This window comes from Peromyscus eremicus, chromosome 2, assembly GCF_949786415.1.
Source record: "Peromyscus eremicus chromosome 2, PerEre_H2_v1, whole genome shotgun sequence".
In the NCBI taxonomy this organism is placed as follows: domain Eukaryota; kingdom Metazoa; phylum Chordata; class Mammalia; order Rodentia; family Cricetidae; genus Peromyscus; species Peromyscus eremicus.
In genome coordinates, this window is record NC_081417.1 from 59099429 (window position 1) to 59116062 (window position 16634).

General features: G+C 36.3%; 1 protein-coding gene across 1 annotated transcript; it reads right to left on the minus strand.

Moving 5' to 3' along the window:
* Positions 1-9104: 9104 nt before the first annotated feature.
* LOC131904657 (vacuole membrane protein 1-like) lies at positions 9105-10872 on the minus strand. The gene has a single exon (XM_059255718.1). It carries the CDS (start codon positions 10848-10850, stop codon positions 9633-9635), a length of 1218 nt encoding a protein of 405 aa, XP_059111701.1. The 5' UTR covers positions 10851-10872; the 3' UTR covers positions 9105-9632.
* Positions 10873-16634: the final 5762 nt, after the last annotated feature.

Here is a 16634-nt window from a genome sequence, read left to right on the forward strand (position 1 = left end):
AAGCCCTTTATCTACAATCTGTCTTGCTTTCAAGACATGCTTGAGCAATGGTGTCACAGAACTTGTGGGAGTGGCAAACCAACCTTTGGTTTAATTTGAGGCCCATGCTAGGAGAAGGATCCCATATCCTCCACTGCCAGTGTGACCAGGGACTGGGGATTGGATAGCCCAGAGACCTAGGGTAGATCAAAACATGACTGGCAAAAAAAAGGAGGAGGAGGAGGAGGAGGAGGAGGAGGAGGAGGAGGAGGAGGAGGAGAAGAAGAAGAAGAAGAAGAAGAAGAAGAAGAAGAAGAAGAAGAAGAAGAAGAAGAAGAAGAAAAGAAAAAGAAAATAGAAATCAATACTTATAGATCTATGCTTTGTCCAGTCATCATCAAAGAGAGGCTTCCTCTGGCAGCAGATGGGATTGGTTGCAAAGACCCATAGCACATGTTATGTGGAGGTTTCCATTGGGGCCCTTCCCTTTGGGAACCCTGCAGGAGAATGGGAGGAAAGATTACTTGAGTCACAGGGAATGGAGGACACCAGGAGAACATGGCCCAGGAATCGACTAAGCAGGACTCACATGGGCTTACAGAGACTGGAGCACTAAGCTCCAGGCCTGCATGTGTCTGTACCAAGCCCTCTGCATATATGTTATGGCTACTAGCTTGGTGTTTCTGTGGGACTCCTAACAGTGGGAGCAGATGTACCTCTGACTCATTTTCCTGCTTTGGGACTTTTTTTCTGTTGGGTTGCCTTTTTAGTCTTCATATGAGGGCTTTTGCCTTGTTTTATTGTATCTTGTTTTGTCCTGTATGGCTGTCATCTCTTGGAGGCCTGATCTTTTCTGAAGAAACAGAGGGGGCATGGATCTTGGGAAGAGAGGAAGTGGGGGTAGCTGGGAGGAATGAAAGGAGAGGAAACTCTGTTTGAGAAGTATTGTAGAAGAGAAGAGTCTATTTTCAATAAAAATAAATAAAAAAATGAAAATAAATATATTTTATTCTTTTTTTTTTTTGGTTTTTTTGAGACAGGGTTTCTCTGTGTAGCTTTGCGCCTTTCCTGGAACTCACTTGGTAGCCCAGGCTGGCCTTGAACTCACAGAGATCCACCAGGCTCTGCCTCCCTAGTGCTGGGATTAAAGGCGTGTGCCACAACTGCCCGGCTTTATTCTTATTAAGTAGAAAAAATATATAAAAAGACTAAACCTGCTTAAGTCAGGAATTTCTGTCATATCTTTAGAGATCAACTTATCAGGGAGGGTTTAGTGTCTTCTCATACTTTCATTGGACTCTTAAATAGTGGACTGATGAGTGCTCTGTGCACTTTTGACTTAACAAACTCTCCTTGTTTTTCATATTGGGGAAAAAGGTCAATCATGAACTAAAATCTCAAAACACAGAGACTCTGACCAATTTTAAACTTGTAACTCTTCATTTCCAAATAACCTTGGCACCATGAGTTAATTATCACCTAGTTGGAAGCTCAACAGATCTAGTTGGGCTTTATTGATATCAGATGTAGGGCAATACAGATATCCTAATATATCCTACCCATTGGAGGATACAGCCTTACTTGTAATTAGTCTCCTGCCAGATGGCAGATCACATATCCTTAGATACCTGATGGACTCTGATTAACTGGATAAATGGCAAGGAGAGCTGTTGACTCTGTTACAGACACATACACTATGATAAGCAATGCAGTTCAGTGGTAGAAGATTTCAACATTCCATTTCTGGGCTAGGATGATCTAAATAAAGAACAGAAGTGATGGGTCAGCACATTTTGCCCAAGTGTCAGGCAGTTATCTTAGCATTATATGCTGTGAATTTCAAAGACAGACAATGCACATTTGACAAGCTCTTGGACCATTGCCTAATAGTTTATTCTTTCAAAATAAAATTTATTTTAAGAAACTCTTGCCATTTGTGCTTATTATATAAGTGGAAGTCACCCATACACATCTAAATACTACCAAGACATTTCTTGTTCTCTTTGGAGTTACAAACATTAATGGCAGAAATTCATACAAGCATTCCATTTATCACAAACACTTAGTACTAAGTTCTTAATAAAAGTATTGATTAAAAATACTATCTCCAACACTTTAAATAAGTTCTTGGCAACCAGGCATTATGGAAAGTTTGAAGAATTCCTCAAACCCACTTGAGTAACAAATGGCAAATATCTCTGTGTATTAATTTATTTTGGCCCAGGGATTAATTTCTCTACTCTAGAATCCATGTATGTCTAACAACCCAGATTAAATCTAAAAGTAGTTCACTAATGTCACTGCACATATTTAAAAGAAGATGTATTTTACCTACAAATATAGTGATTAATGTTATATATATATATATATATATATATATCTAATGTTCTTTAATTATATTAATGCTACCACTGTAAATATTATTTTTTAAGTTTTTCTTAGATTTATTTATTTTATTTCATGTGTGTGAACATTTAACTGCATGCATATATGTACAACAGGTACATGCATAGTGTCTGTGGAGGTCAAAAGATGTCATCAGATCATGGATTTTGGTGAACCACCATGTGGGTGCTGGGAACTGAACCCAAGTGCACTGTAAAATACATAAACACTCTTAACTACTCAGTCATCTCTCTACCACCACTCCAATTATTACTTCTTCTCAACCTATGTCCTATACTGATGCCTAATACATTTATTAATTTATTAAGCCCAGAGAATTCTTTACAAGGCTGTCCACTCTATTGATGTAAAACTTATTTTGATTTTTAAATGCTATCCCCCCAAATTATCCTTTAGCTCATTATCTAAGTTCTCTCTCTTCCTACCTCTCTTTTTTATTCCCTAGTTAGTAATTCAGAACCTTTTCCTCAGATAGATCAAAACAGGTTACAGAATACTCCGCTTTGTAAGTAAGGCAAACATTTGGATACACTAATGGAATCAATACCACAATCCCAAAGCCGTGAAAGCAGGTAATCCCTCTTTAGTAATAGCATGTGCTTGAGGAAAATCAATAGACAATGAAAATATCTCGTGTGATGGTGCACACTCTTCTGTTCACTGTAGCTCTGAGTATTTATATTGCTTTGTTAAGCGTAGTTCCAAACCTCCAAAGTATGGCTCTGATTCACTCATCAAGCGAATGCTGGGATCAGAGTTCCAGTAGCCCAACACCATTTGTGGCTTGCTTATCAAACACACAACTACATGTAGAGTCTGGCTAAAAGGTAATAATAGGGTACTAAAACAAAATCTAGATATTCTAATTGGCAAACAACTAACTGAAAACATTGCTCACAGTACCTTCTGAAAGCTGAATTTACGTACAACAGGAAATGCTCTCACCATTTCTGTGGACAGAGTTCAGAGCAATGAGAAGGCTTTCATCTACCATCTCTTAATCGATTCTTTAATTATATTGGCCAATCTAGTTGGGTTTAGTATATATATATATATATATATATATATATATATATATATATATATATATATATATATGTATTAGTACAGATACTAATACCACTTTTGATAACTGTATACATTCACATACATGTAGTTGGAAATTTTCCTGTGTCCTGGCCAGCCGTCAGGACAAATCTCTCCCACTTGCATCCCCCAAGTAAACACACAGAAGCTTTTATCAATTATAACGGCTTGTTCAGGCTTATTACTGACTAGCTCTTACACTTAAATAGTTCTTAAGTGGAAGAAGTCAGCCCCAGCCACCCAGGGCACTCTCAAGGCTGTAGGATCTCCCAATTCACTCTGGGGGCACTGCACAGCACCCTCGATGGGAACAGAAGCCCCTTTGCTTTGTGCACCACCAAGAACCCATAGTTCTTATTTATGTTTAGCCATGTGGCTTGGTACCTTTTGTCTGTTCTGCCTTGTCATCTTGCTTCTTCTGTGTCTGGCTGGTAACTCCTGACTCAGCCTTCCTCTTCCCAGAATTCTCTTTGTCTGCTTATCCCACCTGTATTTCTTGCCTGGCTACTAGCCAATCAGAATTTTATTTATCAATCAATCAGAGAAGCACACATTCACAGCATACAGAATGACATTCTACAGCACATACATAAGGATAGAAACAATGGGCCAAATATTCATCAAAATGACAAACAAATAAAAATAAATAAATAGAAAAGCCTGACCTAAGAGATGTCTTCATATCAAACTCCCTGTCTTGGAACTGTGTTCAACTTCTACAAATAGTCCAAACTCATTATAGTTAAATAAGAATTTATAATTAATGATTTGCATCAACTCACCTAAGTATTAATTTATGAAGGATAATCCATTCCAATGTTCCTGAATATTTCTTTTTGGTCTAGGAATTCGCTACTGGAGATGATGTTGCTCCTGACCCAGAAACCTCTTTTTATGTTTATGTCAGAGTCTCTCCAGACATTGTGAATACCACAGTTACACAGAAGGCCACTTGTGTACAGTAATCTGGGTTTGCTTTGCCTCTGACTTTGGGCACTTGGGTGCATACAGTAGAGCTCATTCATTGATTAGCCTACAATCTTAGGATACTTGCTGTTTTCTAAATTATATACTTCTCTACTCTGTACCTAAAAAGAAATATAGAAAAATTACTTACTGAAAAAAAAAGTTAATGAAAATTACTAGCTCCCACCCAACCCATGAACTGTCTCGGCCTATAATGTTTGTTTAAACAGTGGTGCACAAAGCAAAGGAGCTTCTATTCCCATCGAGGGTGCTGTGCAGCGCCCCCAGAGTGAACTGGGAGATTCTACAGCCTTGAGAGTGCCCTGGGTGGCTGTGGCTGACTTCCTCCTTCCACAGACCCAGATATAGCTGCCTAGCACCATGCTAGTGCTCATTCCATCCAGATCTTTATTGTGGAAGAGACCGCATCAGGTAAGTGCAGCCCTCTGTCCATCAAGCAGTTCCACAAGTCCAAGATCAAGTTCCTCTTGATGTTCCACTTCATGTTGCAGTGCTAGTGTGAGTCATGCTTCAACACAAGAGGCACTAAAACCTTTTCCAGACCCAGAGAGCTGCTGAATGAAACCCCAAAGAGTTCTAAAACAACAAATAAGAAAAATTACTGCCTATAGCCTTTTTGAGAGCTTCCTAGAAAGAAAACCATTACCTACAACTTTCTACTATTCCATCCTTTCAACATGATCTCCATTCTTAGTCTCCAGCTGCCATAATCACAACTGTACCTCCTTGTCTGTTACAATAGTTCCAATCATTACAGTCCTACATACATCTTACTGGTAAACTATCACATTACTCTGCCTAACATCTTAATTTCTGTACCTACCTTTTTTGTCCTAGAAATATAGGATTTCATTGTTATAAAAGATGTGTCACTCACATTTTGAACATAGTTTAGAACTTCATGAAGAAGCTGTTAGTCTAATTTTTTTTCTAGTTAATGCCTTATATAAGGGAATGTGATAATTGCTGGTTTCAGAGGATCCCTTATTTATTTCTAATTGTTCATATCTTTCCATTTTCATTAGAAATATTTAGTGTGTGTGTGTGTGTGTGTGTGTGTGTGTGTGTTTGTGAGTGTGTGTGAAAGGTACATTTTGGTGCTTGCACACATGCAGACAATGAGAGGACAATCTTGGTTGTTATTTATTAGACACTATCCACCTTTGGATTTTGAGGCAGTGTATCTCACTTGCTTAGGAGTCTTCAAGTAGACTAGGCAAGTTGGCAATTGAGTTCCAGGAACTTGCCAGTTCCTACCTCTTTCCCTTCTCAATACTGGAATTGCAAATGTGAGCTACCATACTTGGCATTTTTAATGTGGGCTCTGGAGATGAAACTCAGTTCCTTGTTGCTGAGAAAAAAAGTACTTTACAAAATGAACTATTTTCTCAGCCTTCATTAGAAAATGTTTCTTTCCTGGTATAGAAAAAAAGTTTCCCATTAATAATCATATACTAAATTCAGGTCACCCAAGGATTAAAAGAGTTTATAACTTATAGCAAAACATAAAGAAAATGATTCTAGTATAGTTGGACTTAATAATAATTTCATTGCTGTTTTAACCAACTTTTGAAGTTCAGTTACCATTGAAAAGCTATTTAAATTGACTTATTTATTTATTTATTTATTTATTTATTTATTTATTTATTGGTTTTTTGAGACAGGGTTTCTCTGTGTAGCTTTGCACCTGTCACTCTGTAGCCCAGGCTGGCCTCAAACTCACAGAGATCTGCCTGGCTCTGGCCCCAAGTGCTGGGATTAAAGGCATGTGCCACCACCACTCGGCCCATTTAATTTTCTTAATAGGCTCTCTCCCAGGGGCCAAGCCCCTATGCAACCACTTTCATTCTCTTAGGGATTAATGCCCAGTAGTCCTTATACTACTGTGCCTAGTAGGTCAGAAAAATTGGTCAAGTTATTCAACTCAAAGGGAGTTCAGAGAACTTAGTTTACTGAGAAAAGAATTTATCAGTACACTTTTATGTACAGAACTGTATGCTGTGATTGTGCCCCATAGTGCAATGATCTGTGTGACTTTGCTCTACAGTCCCTTAAATTTTAGAAATATTAGTAGCCCAATATAATGCCTTCCATGTCTCCAAGTATCAGTGTGTGATATACTACCATGGAAAGGTTCTTTTGGGTAGGGGATATGGCTTAGTGATACTTTGCTTTTGTAGTGCCTATGAAACTTAGTGTTGATTTTTACTACATTTTAAACCACAATAGGTTCTAATATCATTTTGAAAATGATATTAGACCAACTTAAAAGAACAAAATAATTCATATTTTTAATTAAAGGTTAAAGAAAAACAATATTGAAACATGTCAAAGTTTTTTTTTTTGTCACTGATCAAACTATATAAATCAATATATCATGAGTTGTTTATAGCTGAAGTTTTCTTTAGTGCCACCCAGGCCTGCAGCCACTCAGACCGAAATAAACACATAGAGGCTTATATTAATTATGAACAGAAGCAACTTTTTTTTTTTTTTTTTTTAGAAAAGAAGGAGTGAGCCAATTCCATCTCCAAAGCCAGCTTGGTATATTTGGGAATTTGGGCATATTGGTTAATAAATAAAATGCTGATTGGCAGGTAGCCAGGCAGGAAGTATAGGCCAGACAAGTAGAGAAGAGAATTCTGTAATAGGAAGGCTGAGTCAAGAGATACCACCTTACTGTCTAGGGAGCAGCATATAATAGGCACACAGGTAAAGCCACAGAACACCCGGCAACATATAGATTAACAAAAATGGGCTGAGTTTAAATGTAAGAGCTAGTCAACGATAGGCCTGAGCTAATGGCTGAACAGTTTTAATTAATCTGAGCCTCTGTGTGTTTACTTGGGTCCAAGTGGCTGCAGGACTGGCAGGTGAGGAAGATTTGTCCTGACCAAGGGCCAGGTGGGACACAAAAATCTTCAGCTACATTTGCCACTCTCTACACCTGTCTGACTCATGAAATATTAGAATAAGAATTAATTTGAAACCATAAATTTCCTGATTTTTAAGGTAGAATATAAATGATTTTCATTTAATTTTAAAAGGGCTAATTAAGCAAAGTAACTCTAGGATGACAATAATTTCTATCTATAAAAACAACTAAATAGTTGTAAGTTTATTAAACTTTGGAGAATATTAAATACATCTAGATCATTTAGTTAGTGACTTTTACTAACATCTTTTAAAAGAGATATATAATCTTTATGGGAGACTTTTGATGTATTTTATTTTGAACATTTATTGTGTTGTTCCTAAGCTGTATACACATTTTTGCTTTTGTACATAAATAAAAGAAGTTCATGCATTATATTTCTATATACGTATTTCCATATACAAGTAAAGTATAAGGATTTAGATTTCAATAATGCTTGTTCTGTTGATATCGTCTCTTATGTTGGACATGGTTAAATGCTGGTAACATCACATGGTACAAGGATGAGAGAGTGATTTCTAAGTTATCTTTTATCAATGCACTATTTCCATTCATAAGGGCTTTTATAAATATATTAGTTACAATTCACTGATGTAACTCTTTACTCAATTGTTTTTTGTTGTGTTTTCAGTAGGCCTATGTATTAGAATACTTGGTTTCCAGGTATGCATTTTGGGAAGATTGTGAAATGTTTGAGAAGTAAACTCTTGTTGGAGGAATTAAGTTACTAGGGGTGGGCCTTGAGAATATGAGAAGAGTAATCACAGGACCTATGTGAGCATCAGGTTTAAGTTTACAAATGGTTTTCTCCTGCTGAGTGACAGCAGAGACTTTAATAATGAATGCTCAAGTGCATTTACTTGCATTTTCCAGTTAGCATTTGTCTTTTCAAATGTGTCATACAGTGTTAGCCCATGCTTCATTATTAATATTTACCAAGAAACATTCTTTCTGTGGAAAGAGATTAATGTGAGAAATAACACATTATATTTTTAATCCATCATTAGAAATCCTGGCTGCTTCATTCAAAACCATGCTCATATATATTATGTGTACATGTGTACGTTAATATACTGAACATAGGGATAAAGGTCTCTAAACTTTGTTTTAAATATGTTTCAGTAGTAAGATTACTTACTACTTTAGCTAAAAGAACATTCAGACCTTATTCTCAATACTACAATTTTGAATCCAACCTATCCATTTTTACTTTTGAATCCAATTTTGGTTTGGGGCCATATTAAATGACTACAAAGTTGTTCTGTAATATAAAACTAGTCTTTGTAGTCTGAAACCAGTGTAGTACCAATAAGGATATATATATATATATATATATATATATATATATATATATATATATATGTGTGTGTGTGTGTGTGTGTGTGAGTGTATGTTACATAATAGATACACAAATGCTATGTAAGTGACAGTGTAGGTAACATTTTTTTTTCTCTTGGGTTGCATTATTCTATTTCTTTAGATATGATGTTATACTATAGAATTAAAGGTTACTCTTATTAATTTTGTCTTTAAGGGAGTAAATCCAATTATTAAGATTTTTCCCTTTATAGAGTAGTTCTTTTTTTTTTTTTGTTCAGTATGATCAAAGATGTCTTTATAAAGGTTTTCACGACTTCATTCTAAATGTACAGAATAAAAAGCGGTGTACTCATTTGTGAGACATCAACCAGATTTTCCTTATACTGTCTCAAAATTTAAAGATCAATTTCCCCAGAGGGTGTGCAATGCATCATAACATGGTCTTTTTGAGGGTGGGAAAGGAAGGCATAGTAAATTGTTCCATGATAGACATGCAAGACTGCTTTCCAATATATATATATAACATATACATTTGATGACTTAGAAAAAACAATCATTTGTGACAAGCCTAAAAAGCCTGTCATATTTAACATACTTTAGAATGTTTGGGGGGCAGGGGTTCTCCAGTTGTACCATGTGGCCCTTGAACGTTAACAGAAGGCCAATTTTGGTTGAGTCTGCAGCAGAGTATCACATCCACCCTAAGGAAATACAATGTGGATTGAACGGAGGGTGGAGACCTTACCTTAACACATAATGGAAAAGGATGTCAGTGTAAAATATGGACTAAACTGCTTCAAGAAGAATGCTTTAAAATCAATATAGGCTGGAAGAGGGGATCTTCCTTTCTGGTTGGAGCCTTCCCAATGTAAGACAGGACCCCTCCACGCTAACTTCTGCAAAGAAAAACTTTCTCTCCTTATTTAGTTTTCTCCTCTGAGTTGAAGCGCTGCTGGATTCGTTTGGCATAACTTTGTGCCATGGAGTTAATAATAGACAAGATAAAGTAACACACCATCACGAAGACCAGCTTCTCAAACATCCAGGACAACCAGTTTTCTCCCTGCAGGGTGCCCACTTTGCTTCGGTGGTGGAGCTTCTGGCGCTGTGCCTCCAGGTACTCCTGAAAAGGCTTCTGCAGAGACGGACCTATGCTGGGGACAGCTCCAATGAAAGCCACCATCTGTTCCACGATGCGCTTGATGAAAGTTATTATAACAAAGATTTTCTGGATATGCATTTTAATGATTGCTTTTCCAATCAGGGTTGGACCAAAGAAGGTCCAAAACGGTACAAGGAAGTGCCCACATGTTATTCCAGCCAGGTCAAACAGGGGATTTGGAATAGAAGCACAGGCCAGAATTCCAAAAAATCCAACTTTCTGTACTAGGTTTTGAACTGCCAGTTTTGCCCGTGATGCAGTCTTGTGCACCCCCTGCTGTTCCAGCATCTCTTCAAATTCCTGATACTTTTCATCATCTGGTTCAGTACCTGAGAGGCAAGCCGCCCTGGCCATGAAATATGGAGGTAGGTCTCCAATGGCTGTACCAATATCCCACATGCTGGCCTCAATTCTAACTTTTGAGATGATACTCCACAAAGAAACGGCTCCTTCAATGCCTTCTTCATGTGGACAGATAATCTTGTCAGGATAGGGTGGCTCAGGGAAATTAACCGAATTGCATTCGTAAGCAGCTAATGTGACTGAAGCTATATGTGGCCCCAGATAAAGCAGGAAGGTGTGCAATCCTGTTCCAAGTCCAACAGAGGACAAAATCCCCAAGCCTATCCAGTAGGCATACAAAAGAAACTGCTTCTCTAACCGCTGCACATACTGTTGGTGCGTTCCTTCCACATAATATGTAGCGATAAGCACAGCAAGCAGCAGTAAAAAAGACACCACGTTGCTATGAGGATGCCACAATTTTGAGGTCCATTCCTTCAAAACTACAAGAGTTTCCAGAGAAAAATACTGCAAGGTAATGAGCGGCTGTCTCCACAGGACAATATTATGTCTTTCTTCCTGATCCCTTCTCTTCATTTCATGTACTGAAGAGGGGTCTGGAAAACTCCCATTATGCTGCTCCTTACTCATTGCTACACGTCTCTGGTCACAGTTTTTTCCATTTTCTGCCATTTCATAGATCAGTAACTCTGGAGGAGCCTTCACCGCTTCTGTGGTCCTCTTCAGCAAGAGGCCTCGAGTAGTTCTAGTTCAATCTTTTATACCTTTCTGCAAAATAAATACACTAGCAAATATTGATGACATTTAAATATTTGTTTTATTTTTATTTGTGAGTATGTATGTGTGTATGTGTATATGTGAGAGAGACAGAGAGACAGAAAGAGAGAAAATGGGCAAGTGAGTGCAAGTGTTTCTGAAGACCAAGTTAATACAATCCCCTGGAGCTATAATTACAAGTGGTTTTGAGCTGCCCTTCCTGGGTGATTGAAACCCAAGTCTCAATCTCTTTAAGAGCAGTACACTCTCTTAATCACTGAGCTTTCTCTCCAACTCCTAAGGTTAATGACTTCTGCATGAGGGAACAGCACAGGAAGTTAATTCTAATTTCTTTCCATTAAAAATCCCTAAATGTGCAGTCTCACATTGTTAGTAGTTAAGACATTGTCATATTCTGATGCCAAGCATTTTCTAGAAATTCACCTCATCACTACTGTTAAGTAGCAATTTCCTTGTTATTGTCTAAGGATCAAGAAAGGTGTATTTGAGAATTAAATATAATTCTGCTAAACTTTTCCATTTTACTTAATCTCACACTCTCAGACCTCTTTTGACTTGGTTGTGTTTTTTTATTCCTATTTCTTTCAAATACAGTGTTTCTTGCTCTCAAGGTCTATATTCCTGCAGCTGCTAGGTCATTGATATCAAAAACATCAGAGATAAGGGAGTTTTAACTTCTAAGATTTTAAAATTTAATAACATTTTTAATTTTTTAAGGCTTTTAAAATTTATGTATCTGAGTATATGATGCTGAGCAGAGAGCACCATGCAGCTCTTTCATGTACAGTCTCCAAATGTCATTTCAGAATGAGCTTCAAATCTTTGAAGTCTTTATTAGGATTTTTGGCTTCCTGTTCTTTGAAAATTGCTAAAATAGAACTTGAGAAATCTATCATTTTGCTCTTTTACTTTGTTTTAAAACATACCTTAGAGTTTCGATTGGACAATTATTGATTGGTTTCTGGTATAAGTAAGATTCAAGTGCGCTGTTTGTTTCTTATAATCTTACTTCATTTGAATTCTATTTTATAAGATTTCTTAACAGAATTTTTTTAAAATTTTCATTAATAGGTGTTTAAATTATTTTTTGTTGTTTGTTTGTTTTGTTATTTGAAACAGAGTTACTCTGTATAGCCTTGGTTGTCTTGGAACTTGCTCTGAAGAACAGGGTGCCCTCTAACTTGGAGAGCCATCTGCCTCTGCTTCCTGAGTAAATTTAGTTTAGTGTCTAACTTTTGACAGATTTTTTTTTAAGTTTCCAACATACATTTGTGTTTAAATTTGTTTTGTGTATTTATGTATTCATTCAAAATTTTGTGTTGCTAAGGATTGACCCAGTAAATTGGGCATGCTAGCTAAGTACCTTACTTCTGAGCTACATTCCCAATTTATTCATTTATTCATTTATTTATTTATTTACTTACTTACTTACTTACTTACTTACTTACTTACTTACTTATTGGTATTATTTTAAAGTATTATAAACTGGTTTTACTCATCTGAGAGTTTAATTCATTTTTATTTATAGGCCATTGAAACAATTGGTTTCCATGTAGAATTGTATAGTTAGTCTTCTATTTTTTTGACTTTTTCTGTTTCTTGGCTTAACTTTGAACTCTATTCAGTGCATGTCAACCTCGTTTGATAAAGCTCTTAAAATTATTAATATTAGTTTTTATACATTTTATTCATGATTTTATTTCCCTGGTGTCCTTTAAAAATAGTATTGCAGTATTTCTTATTCACCATAATTTTTAGCAACACATTTCTTGATGCTGTTTGCAGTATGATATTTTACTTTTACTAATATTTATAAAATAAATGTCTCCATTTCCTGTTACTTTTCATTTTAACTGTCAGTACATTTTTAAAAATAAGAAAATCTACTTCATAACACTGTATTATTTAGGTTTTTCCAAATGAAAAATAACTCATAAACAGGGATTTATTACCATAATTTACAGGCAGTGGTCTTGCTAGTCCAACAATGGCTATCCCTTGACAGAAAGGTCAAGGATCCATTAGTTGTTCAGTCCGCAAGGAAGGATGTCTCAGCTGATCTTCAGACTATATTGGAAAGCCAGAGAAGTAGCTTTAATTACCAGTGAAGGAATACCTCAGTAGCAGGATAAACAGATGATAAACTTGCAGTGAGAGTGAGGGCAAGCCATAGGGGAGAAAAAAAAATCAACAAGGTCTCCTACTTCCATGTTCCAGATTTAGGATAGGTTTTCCCACCTTAAATGATCCTGTCAAGAAAACCCCTCTTAGTATGCCCAGCTACTTGCCTTTTAGTTGATTTAAGCTATAGTTAAGATGACAACCAATGGAATAATCTTGATAAACCATTACAAGTTCACCCTTGTCACCTTGTCATCTTGATGAACTGCCACATCTCCTTATGTCATGTTTAACTGATAAATGAAAACAATAATAACATTAATCAAAAATTTTTAAATGAACTACAGACTTGCCTACAGGCAAATTTTATGAAGATATTTTCTCAACTGAGACTGATTTTTCTCAAGTGACTCTAGTTTGTGTCAAGATATCATAAAACAAATCATAGCTCACGACTACATGGGCAGCACAAGTTAGACTCAAAGGGAAAAGAAAGGGGAGAAAAGGGAAAAGATGAAATCAAGTCTCTCTAGTAACATGACGATAAATCTAAAGTGAGCTGTAGAGAAAAAGCTGAAGTTGTGAAATCTAGCCACTGTAAGTTATAGGCTAGAGAGTGAAGCCATAGAGAGGGGTCCAGCTGTAGAGGTGAAATTTCAGGGTCAGGTTCAGATGAAGGAATAGGCCAATAGATGTTTATCAGGTCCAGACAGATGAGTGGGAAAAAAAGAAAATTTTAGTTAAACAGGAAACATCAGAAGTGAGACCAATCTGAGCTGAAACCTCAGGGAGGTTTATGATTTATCCTTTGAGAACACATGGTACTCAAAATCCAGGCCTCTGAATGCCTTCAGCATCACATTACCAGATTTCCACTTCTTTGTGGGGTGCACAGGGTGGAGATATGCAATTTTCTTTGTCTGTAATGTCTGGTTTGCCTTGGGCCATGTCACATCCTTCATATGATTTTAATACACTGATGTCCCCACCAGTCTCAATTCATCCTGACAGATTACAGGGTGGGACATTTTTTACTTCCTAGAAGTAATTTTTAAGTCTTTATTGTCAGAGAGATGGTGCTATTTTCATACCCACCAGCTGTACAGTCATCTTCCATCCTCAAAATATAGTCAAACTCGATTTTTAAGAGGACTCTCTTGCCCAGCGGTGATGGTTCATGCCTTTAATCCCAGCACCCGGGAGGCAGAGGCAGGAGGATCTCATGTGAGTTCCAGGCCAGCCTGGCCCACAGAGTGAGTTCCAGGCAGCCAGGGCTGTTACACAGAGAAACCCTGTCTCTAAAACAATACAATAAAATAAGAGGACTCTCTCAAGGTTGGGCAAAGTTTAAAGAGAAACATTGTTTTACATAACATGGAGTAACTTCCAGTTTAACCTGATCACAACACTCCACTCTCTAAAAGGAATATTCACAATGAGTCATTAAATCAGGCTTTCTTCTGGATTATACAGGAACCCAGGCTTTGAATCTAAAGTTGCCAGTAACATTAGGAATATGTTTGGGACATTATGATAGCCTTTGAATATACTTTTCTAAAGAATGCTTGAAAAATATCAGATGTCAAGATTTGAGTGTGATTAGAAAACATTCTTTTGGCCAGTTATAATTCAAAGTGGTATTACTGTTTTCCAATATTTTTAATAACATGAGAAAATAAAAATTAATTTTGATAAAAATCAATTACTTTTCATCACATCTATTTTTCTGAGATTCAAATATATTCATTCATTCATTCATTGAGTGGCAGATTAGCTCCACGACATTATATGATTTAACTCATCTTAATTTTCTTCATTCTACCAAAAGGTGGTCAGCCATGAAAATCTACACATGAGGAATATACAGAGTGAGCAGGCTGTATTTATTTGTGTTTATATTTTAAGAGTTGACCATTTAGTATTGGATAATAAATTGGTGTGAAGGGAGTAAGCAACAGAATTACCTCTTTTAAGGATATAAATCTCCTATGAAAGGACAGATACAGATAGGCAAAAGAGAGAAAGCTAGACTTAGAAGGATTCTTTGAGATACATCAAAGGTTGATTCCTGATAAAGTGTGCTATTTTCAAAAATTTATTTTAAAGTTTTCGTTCTTTAACTCTTTTTAATCTGCTTTTTTATGTGATTTTTTTTTTTTGAAAGAATGGTATCTGAATTGTATCTCTAGCCCTGGGTAGAGAGATGGTTTTCTGAGCTGCCAAGAAGATAACACATCACTGTACGACAGGAAGCCTTCTGGTAAAGAACAAGCTATGACCTTGTCCCATCATCAAATGTTAATCCAAATGGAAATGTCAATCATCTGGACAGAAAATAGTCCCTCAGGAAAGTTGCCTGTCCCTGAAAAATTTAAGAAATAGTATAAAATCTCTCTATATGTCTAGGTTGGTTCAATGGTCACTTTGTTCCTTGACCATTCTTATCCACTAAAAATATTATTTAAAACAAATCTCTGAATATTGTTGACCATCACATCCTGACAGTGTTTTCTTCTGTAATGGCCACTTTGGTCATTGTATAAGAGTGTCTCATGTTGTTCTATAATAAACCCTATCTTTCCTATTTCTCTGTCCCTTCTGAATTTATTTACTAGCTATCATAAGGACCTGGAAGCTAAGGGAAAGGCATTGCAAACACTTGAAGTGCTGAGAAATAGTTGGACCATGAGGTGTTCCTGTATCTGTTATTTAGCATATTTTTCTTGTTAATAAAATTCAAAAATTCAAAAAGTCTTAATGATTTGTATTTTTCTCTCACAAATATTTAATAATAGATCAGGGACATCTCTGTGGGTTATCATTCTATTTGTAATAATTATATTATTGTCAACTGTTGAAGTACAGCTTTTTTTTTCTGGGAAAACAAGGCCATTAGTACCTTGGAGCAGCAATAAACTTTATCATTAGCTATAAAAGTAAAATGAGCAAAAGACCACATTGATGGCTAGAACTCTATTAAAACCCATGCATATGTCAATATCCCCTAAGAGGAGGAGAGAGTGGAAGGGTAACAGTACATCACATATGGTTTTTTCCCACGAGTACTTCTTGCCTCTCAGATGTGAAATTGCAGAGTATATACAAGTTAGAAGGCTAACAAAAGTGAAGGGCCTTTTAGTCACATATGCTCTTAATCACTCACACTTCTGTAAGTTTCCCATTAAGTATGTACATACCACTGTTCTCAAGAAACTTTTGACATGTCCTTTGTGTATATTCATGGGGAAATAGACATTTGCTCATTTCTCACCAGGAAAAGTATCATTAGATCATACAATACTAAAGTGATCCAGTTTTTAAAATAAGTTCTATAGGTTCAAGGACAAATGTTATATCAATTGAACCCTAATAATCTACTTAAGATTAGTAGATGTTGCATTAAATAAAAAAGTCAGTGAATTGGGTGGTGGGGAGATTCTAGGGGGAGTTGTAAGAGGGGAAACCATGAAAAAATCAATTTATTATATGATTTTTTCAATAAAATAAATACACAAATAATAGTACAAACATTTTAAGAATTTAGAGAGAATCTCACTA

Bases quoted from the DNA above. Each gene is read 5' to 3' on its own strand.
- LOC131904657 (XM_059255718.1), bottom strand. From the start codon at position 10,850: ATGGCAGAAAATGGAAAAAACTGTGACCAGAGACGTGTAGCAATGAGT.